Source organism: Phalacrocorax aristotelis, chromosome 5 (assembly GCF_949628215.1).
Source record: "Phalacrocorax aristotelis chromosome 5, bGulAri2.1, whole genome shotgun sequence".
Classification (NCBI taxonomy): Eukaryota; Metazoa; Chordata; class Aves; order Suliformes; family Phalacrocoracidae; genus Phalacrocorax; species Phalacrocorax aristotelis.
Genome location: NC_134280.1, coordinates 26,388,857 through 26,397,639, shown reverse-complemented (window position 1 = coordinate 26,397,639; position 8,783 = coordinate 26,388,857). Strand labels below are relative to the sequence as shown.

Genomic DNA, 8,783 nt, shown 5'->3' with positions numbered 1-8,783 from the left:
GAGCCTAGAAGTGGGCATAGTACTCCACCTGTGGCCTCATCAGTCCTGAGTAGAGGGGAAAGGTCATCTCCCTTGTCCTACTGGTGGCACTCCTAATGCAGCTTGGGGTACTGGTAGCCTTCTTTGTCCCAGGGGCACATTGCCAGTTCGTGTTCACCTTGGTGTTGCCATGACCTCCATCTCCTTTTCTGCAAAGCTGCCTTCAGCTGATCACCCCCTAGCATGTACTGGTGCATGGGGTTGCTCCTCCCCAAGTGCAGGACACTGCACTTCCCCTTGCTGAGCTTCCTGATGCTGATGTCAGACCATTCTCCAGCCTGTCACATCCATCTGGGTGGCAGCATGACCCTCTGGTTTATTGACCACTCCTTCCAGTTTTGTACCCTGTGTCAATATTCCTCTAACATACTCACTTGTGCTGCAATAATTTATTTATTTTTAAAGGGCCTCCTTCAACCAGAGACTCACTACACTACACGGTGGCCCACCTTCTCTGAAACAGCACTAGCGCCATAAAGAGAGTTCCCCCATGAAGAAACCGTTTCCAAGGCCTTCACTGATACAGGTAAGAGCGGGGCTTAATGTGCATCTTGTGAACTCTCAGGATACAGAGGCTCAGGGAACTTGATGTATTTCATGGGAAACAAACACAAAAATATCCAGGAAAAATAACTATCTGTAGGAAAACAAGCACAGAAAATGTGAAGAATGCAATGTTGTTATAAAGTCCATCACATCTTTAATAGGTCGTTTCAAAACTAAAGAATTGCTCAGCTGAATACTGGAGCTGTCAGTGCCCTAGGGTTGCAGTGGACCGCACACTAAGGGGTCAGTGATCCACACTACAGCTACTCTGGGCAGGCGCAGGCTGGGGCTGTGCTGGGCTGTGCTGCAGGTATAGCCTGGCCTTCAGGCTGTGCTGTGCTGCACACAACTCTCAGCCGTGGGATAAAATCAGCCAGCTTGTTGTTACAGAGGAACCTGTGGGCAGGCCCTGCTCAGTACCAGCGATTACACCTCCTGCCAGGCTTGCCTTTATCTGGCAGTGCAGCAAAAGGGTCTTGTGAAAGCATCGCTTCTGTTTTGACTGTAGAAATGATAAGTTTTTTTCTTGTAAGAAAATCTTACAGAAGCTTGAAAGCCCAAAAGGGGAGAATCTCTGCTACGGAAGAGGTTTGCAGTGTGTGGGCCAGTGGCCTGCTCAATGCTAAACCACCTGGGCCTCCCACTTTCTAAAGGGACATAACATCATCTATGCTATTCTCTTCTGTTAGCATTGTAAATAAATAGCATTGTAAATTATACCTTACAGAGTCTAAGTGCCATTCTTACTGGGATCATAATGGACCAGCACCTCCTGGTGCAAAACAGGGTTAAATGAAGAAATCATGGGATCAGGGTGCACACATTCTTTCTATTGTTTTCCACAAGCAAATGAAATATGGAGAAATTCCCCCTCTCTTTCACACACACAGATGTAGTTGTCAAGTTCTTATAAGCGAAGTTTCGTGGAGGCGAGGTCTGGCAATCTGAAGGTCTGGAGGAGGCAGTATTTTGAGCACTGCACAGTCCTGGCAGTGGCCTTGGAAGCGGCATTTTTGTTGGGATTAAATGGTGTCATGTTTTGGGAGTGTAATGTAGAAGGTCGATGGGTATTTTTAGAGGAACATACTTTGGATATAGTGGCTGGGTTTGGTTCCATGTAAAGGAATATTTCAGAAAATCTAGCAAGCTCTCTCTTTGCATACCAGGGGGAAGGCTTTAGAGAAAGCAAGGTTATGACTCAACACATCAGGAGTAGTGCTTGAGGGCTGGAAGGCGATGCCACTTCCAGCACTGAACTCTGCGCTCATTTTTTCCGAACTCCCAACACCATTTCTTCCTGGCACTGCGGAGTAGAGCCACAACGGGGATGGAACACCATTCAGATAGAAAAGCAAGTGTTTCAGCATGGGGAAGCTGCCTGGCAGAGGGAGGGCAGCACTGCCTGGGGCACCATTACACTGTCATGTGTGTCCCCCCAGCCATTGGGACCATTGGCACAGTGTGCAACACCCACCACCTCCCGCTCCCACCAGAAAGAAGAGTGTGATGCTTGATGCCACCCCGTGGGCCTGCGACACACCAATCAGGAGAGAACGTGCTGAGTTGTCCTCTCTGCGACTGGACGTGACTTTGAAGACACCTGTTCTTTGACAGGCCAAGTGTGCAGTAGTGGCCTCAGAGATGCAGTAAAAAAAACCCCACAGTGCTTTTTCCTAATTGTGAATTGGATAACTTAAAAATTTTAATTCATGACCATCAGCAACTAGATCATTTAAGAAACTGTGCAGCTTATCAGAATCTTACCCAAATTTATCTTTACAATGAAGTTCAGGTCAAATTTTCATTACTTTGAGACACATTACCTTTTATTACTGTGCAAGAGAGAAATATTTTGTAAAACTGTAGAAGGAGATGATAAATGTGACAAACAGTGAGCTTTTCTGTAATATTGTTCAAATTTCCGGTTTGTTTTTTTTTTAGATTTTTTACATAGATCAAAATGGGTGATGTTGAAAAAGGCAAGGAGATCTTTATTCAGAAATGTTCAGATGAAAAAGATGGAAAGCACAAGGACAGGACGAAATCTTTGGGGTTTATTTGGCTGCAGAACAGGACAAGCTGCAGGATTCTCTTACCCAGATGCAAACAAGAACAAAGGTACAACAAACAGTTGGCATGGATGAGGTGCAGTGTTGGAGGGCACATATACGAAAAAACCCGTTTTCTTTGGAGGGACCACAAAATGCCTTACTCACAAGGAGCTGCTCTCACAACTGTCTACTTTGCATTACTGCAGATGAATCTGGATTTCAGAAACCCAAATCCTCGATCCTATATTAAAAAGAATTTTTACCTATATTAAGCACACCGGGTCAGAAGGTATATAACTTTCCCAGAACTTTGTAATATCAATGGGCAGATTTTCACTTCTGTTTCTTAAGAGCTCTTTTAGATTTTGTTTGCTGGTCACTACCCTCTACTGGCATCGTGGTGTGCTGCAGTTGTTTTGCTCAGAACACTTGACTAAATACCATCACCTACTAGTACGCCATGACTTGTCTTGTGTTTTTCATACAGAGTGTCCTGAAAAGCAATGGAACATCTTAAAGTGGAAAGTAATTGTGTGTGGGTTTCATTGATTTTATTTATAAGATTTGAATATAAATTATATTATTTGAATCAAGTTGTTAATTACAAATACAGTCCTGGGTTTTTTCTGGTTACTAAGGAGCTTTAGAATTGGCTGACTTTTTTATTTTTCTGTGATTTCTGGGAAACGTTTTGTGACATTCACTTAATACTGGGACTTCCTTCATACAAAACATCATTGGCATATATTAACTATTTTTTCTCATTAAAAATGTAGTGAACAAATCATACAGATGTTAGTACAAGTTTCTAAAAGTGAGCCATCAAATTGATATCTAAGTCCACTTTAGACAATAGGAAGAGTCAGCTCTGGAAGACAGAAGAGAAACTTGAACATGTTGTTATAGGTATTTCAGTAGTCTTCAGTACAACAGTAGGCTTCTGTTGACAGAGACAGGTTTTAGCAGGGCTGGCAGGAAACACTAATGGTTTTTTCAACTTCTGTCAAGAGGTTCCAGGAACTGGCCATTGACAACCCTTTCTCTAATGTCCTTCAATGGAGCACAACCTTGATGGATTTCACGTCAATCTGCGATGCTCATTTTCAAAAACAGTATGCAATTATGCAAGTATGCAATTATGGATCTTCTGGATACTGGAATTACAAAGATACTTATATTATTTAAAAGTAGTAAGTAGCTGTATGCAACATGGTGCAAAGAACTGCAACTCTCCATGATGCAAAAAGGGGTTATATTTGACTTATTAAAGTGACACAAAGAAAAGGTAGACCTTGTGCATTTTATATTCTCACGTTCACATTTCTCACATTCCCCTTGTATTCCAGGCACATTACGTTCAAGAGCATCACACCCCTGATTTCAGACTGTTGATATTTTAATAAATATATTATGTTTGGCCAGCCTTGTCTTTTACTATGTTTTTTGTTTTTCAGGAGTTGTCTGGAGTGAGAATACACTGACGGAGCGTTTGGAAAACCCTAAGAAATACATTCCTGGTACAGAAATTATTTTTGCTGGAATTAAAAAGCAGAATGAAAGAGCTGGTCTCATTGCATACTTGAAAAAAAGCAACTTCATGAAACATTGCTGCAGCAGCTGTAAAGCCAGTGAAAAAAATGTTTTGAATTTTGACTAGCTCCTATGTCAAGTTTTAGTATTTTGATATTAATTATTCATTAGGGACTGGCCTTAGCAAAATCAATTAAGAATATGTTTTAAGAAGCTGTGTCCTAATAAACAACACTGGGAGGTGAGCATTATTTGTATTGTGTTATGTATCTCATAGTCCTTTGTGGAATGTACTGTAGACATACCGTTCCTTTCTATAAGGAGATCTGAGAGCCCAATTCTGCAACTAGTTATTCAAACACCCACTGAAACTATTATTCAATTGTGACTATGTAAATAAGAAAGTGCCTGTAAGTATTAGGACTGACAACTAAATGAGGTTTTTATTTTGGAAAAAAATTCTCAGCATTATAATCTGTGAAGGAAAGTACCATACACCGTAGGTAACAAAACATGAATTTACATTAAAAGAACACTATATAAGGAAGATGGAAGGGGAATATCAAGAATATCAGACATTTTCAGGGGACAAGAAACCTTTCAACAGTGATGTTGTCCTAAAAGAATCTTGAGGAGATACCTGAATACCCATGACTTACTGTATTGTTTGTGTTCCTTTATGTATTAAAAAAACATAATCATCTACCCATCATTTTTCAGAGTTGTGGATTTTTTTCTCCAGTTGAGGCTCATATATTAAGCATCCTTATCCTCTAACATGGAATGACTGAGGGCTAACTAGCTGAAGGCAATTATAGTAGTAGATACTTTCACCAAGAGCAGAGGATTGGTGAAGGTGATCAAAGCCCTCCTAAAACCACCTCATGAATCTCTACACTTGAATTGTGATCTACAATTTAAATAACTCTTTACACAAATGTAACAGATTAAAACATGCTTCACTCAAGCAAGGCTTCCTTATGTCATCGCAGAAGGGAGCATTGGTACAACACTAATTTGCTGTAGTGTCTCTTCCCAGGTACTCATTTTACTGGCATTGTTCCAATGCTTGCCCACCAGGGGCTCTAACTGATTGTCTGACAGCTCTCCATAGAGCTGAACTGCTGTTTTTAAGGAAGGGAATAAGCGAGAGTCAGGTAAAAAGTTCTGTGACACAACTGGATGAGTACCTGCTTTTCCTTTTGTGCTGTAGTTACAAGATACTTCCACCTTTCAGTTTAATAGTCGAATAGTTGAATGACAAAAGTGTTCTCGAGTGCTTTTCTCAATTGCATCTTGAAGAGGGCTATGCCACTGCCCCTCTGAATAGAGAAACACACTCCACCTGAGAAATGCGTTGACATTTCTCTTTGTGATTCTTTTAGGGCACCTCTGTATGTTTGTACCCGAGGAGACTATGTGAGACTGGCTAAAGCCTGCCTTGCTCTCTCAGTTGGCATTGCGCATCCACACCAGTAAAAGATGCATCATAGAGAAAATGAATCAGATATAGGCTGCCTGTACCTCACTGCAGCATACCTGTAGAATTATGAAGGCAGCACAATCCTATGGAGCCAACAAAATCCATTTGCCTTTTTGGCCCTCCCACAAAAGGCTGCAACTAGTCTATCTCAAGCTCACATATGAAGCTGCAGCCCAGCCTATGGTGCAGTTGGTTTACTCACCCTGCAAACAGAGGTACAGTTTGCTGCATGTGCCAGAACACAGGCAGACCCAAGTTTTCTCCTGGCATCCACCGATGCACACGAGGCCAGGTTTCTGAGGCAGGTTTTACCATGACAACATGTCAAAAGACTGCTCAAGTTACAGAATAGACAAACTGCTGTGATTACCTTTGTCACATTTTATCTTTTAAAAAAGAGGATTATACTTTATACACAGATGTGGGGCTGCAGAGTTCTTTACAATTAAGGTGTTACAGTAAATTGTTCACTATGTATTTGATGCGATGGAGACAACTGTCATTTTACTGCCTTCAGTCTTGACTCTGCTATTTGAGAGATTGTCAATATGCAGCTTTTTGCTGTAATCAAAGTCCATGCATAACCCCCCCGCAAGTAAACTAAAGGTGTCACATGACTGTTTGAAGAAACGGTATGGGAAGACCTTGTTTATAAGCTTAAGGAAACACTAAATCGCTTTAAGCGTTGACATACAAAATTGCTACACAGTAATCATTTTGTTGTAAACACTGGCGTGAGCCTTCCGGCGGGACCTTACTATAGTGAGATGGTAAAAATTATTTACATGCAATTATTTCACTCGTATGCAGATGCCCAAGGTCCTTGCTTGAGAGCCTGGGGTACGTGCCTGGCAGGCCTTCAGCAGCTTATGCGATTTCTTTGTGTAAGGGGAGTGTTTGTGCCAGCGTTGCAAAAATGCAAATGCCACTGGAAAGGCCAAGCAGCAGTTAGTGGCTGCGGGCAGGTGGGCGCCCTTCGGGGGGGACGGTGACGCAGGTGCCGGCGAGCGCCAGCAGCTGAGGGCGGTTCGGCGGCAGCACGGGCAGCAGCGCACAGATGTGCGCCCACGGCGCGGCTGCCGTGGGGAGCGAGGGTGGCACCTCGGCGGTGTCCTCCCGGGAGCGGGGCCTCCAGCGACGATGTGACAGTCGCCGGCGTAGGCTGAGGGGCTGTGCTCGCTGCCGTGCGTGGAATCCCTTTACCTCCCAGCCCCGGCAGCGTGTCGGCAGCGCCCTGAGAGAAACGCTTAAAAGATTAGTACTTCAGTCGCCGGTGCCCTTACCGAGATACGCCTGCAAAATCATGTCCAAGCTACCTGTGTGGAAAAGGATCAGCTTCTTTTGAGGTGCGAGCAGCTCGGGGACGATCCCCCACAGCCCGCCCTTCGACGCCCCCGCACGCCGCTCCCCCGTAGCCCGCTCGCCGACGGTGCTGCAGCCGGGCGGCCCCCGGCAAGTCAGCGGCGGCTGCCGGCAGCGGCCCCTGCCCCGCCGTCACTGCAGCCTGGGGCCGGGCTGGACCCCCCTCCGACCCCGAACGGCGGGGGCTGTTGGGGGGGCGGCGGCCCCCGCCCTCGGTTGCCCGCGCGCCTGCGCGCCCCCTCCGCCCGCCCTATTGCCGAGTGGGTGCCGCCGGCGGCGGGGTTTCTCAATGGAGAGGCGTCCTCCTGCGGCAGCCCCCTGCGCGGCGGGGCGGGCCGGGGCGAAACCCCGCCGGGGGGAGCGGGGGTAGGCACGGAGCCCTGCCGCCACGGCGGCCCGGGGCCGGCGGCAGCTGGGGAGCTGCTGCCTAGCTTGCACCAACGCAGGCACCGAGACCGGGAGGCGAAATCCTTTGTCTGTCGTTTCCTAAGCAGTGTCGGGGCTGCGGGAGCCACAGCACCTGCGGGGAGTCCCCTCGTTACCCCCGGCTGCTGCGGGAGGCGCGGCAGCCCTTCGGGCACGCACACGTCGCCCTCCCTCCCCGCCTGACACCACGCACCCGCCTGCCCTATCGACACGCGTCCCAAAATCGCTGCCTCTCCTTGCGGGCTCTGCCCGGGCGTCCGCGCCGGGAGGGGCTGCTGCAGGGACGGGGGCCCCGGCGAGTCGGAACCTCGTTCCGTTGAAGATGTGCCCGTGTGTTTTCCCAGCCACCCAAACTCCCATTCATGAATTTCTGAAGCCGCCTTCATTCAGTCTTTGGTGAGCGCATGAAAGGCGTTTTTCACGTGTTAAGATCCATGACTCCGTTTTTTCAACCGCTTCTGCGTAGGCATCGATTTAGCAATGAAACGTGCTCCACGTGCGCATAAAAATAACCCCGGTCCCTCTGTCTCGGTGGATGAGGCCGGTTCCCGTCTGCCAGCCGGTGCTGCAGGAGCGGGCGCCCAGGCGCGCCTCGGGGCTCCCCGCGGGCGCCCGGCCCCGAGGGGAGGCGGCTTGCGGGCGGCTCTGGGGGCGGCGGCAGGAGCCCGCTCTTCCCCTCTCACACAGCCCTGGGCGTGGAGAGGTGCGCGGCGGGCAGAGCCAGGTCCCCGCACAGGAGAGGCTGCAGGAGTCTCAACTCCGGGATTCCAGAAACGGAATTCACTGGGTCTTTCTGAATGGGCTCCGTTTTTCCGCCTGTCTTCTGAAGTACTGAAGTGGCGCAAATAATGCTGTAAATTAAATATCTTTTAGGGGAGCGCTCGCGACACCTCCCCCCGCCTCGCTCGCAGACCACGGCCGGGTTTGCCCCTTCTCTTCACATGCATCACAAACAAAAGGACCCTCCCTCTCCCCGTCATGCTCCCGCATGAGCCGCCTGCCAGCACGGAGCTCCCCAGCGCCGCCCCGGGTGCTCCCGCCGGGGTGCCCTGCGCCCCCCGCCCCGCACGCCCGCGCCCCGCACGTCCCGGGGGCTGCCGGCTTCCCCCCCGCCCCCCCCCGCGGGGCTGGCCGGCCGGCCCTCCCTCCCTCCCCGCCTGCCCCCCCTCCCTCCCCGCCTGCCCCCCCTCCCTCCGCTCGGCTGAGGCGTCCTCCCCCCGCCCTCCCCTCCCTCCTCAGTGGTCCGCCGGCTGGGTTACGCAGCAGCCGCCGCCAGCACTGACAGCACTTGGCAGGAGGGGTTTGCCCGAGCACTCCCGGAGCATCTCCAGAGGCGCGTCGGCAAC

General features: G+C 48.8%; 1 protein-coding gene across 1 annotated transcript; it reads left to right on the top strand.

Moving 5' to 3' along the window:
• Positions 1-2,545: 2,545 nt before the first annotated feature.
• LOC142057019 (cytochrome c, somatic-like) lies at positions 2,546-4,293 on the top strand. Its single transcript, XM_075092500.1, is given in 3 exon segments — positions 2,546-2,617; positions 2,619-2,703; positions 4,091-4,293. Coding segments are annotated over 3 exon segments (360 nt in total).
• The last annotated feature ends 4,490 nt before the right edge of the window (positions 4,294-8,783 follow it).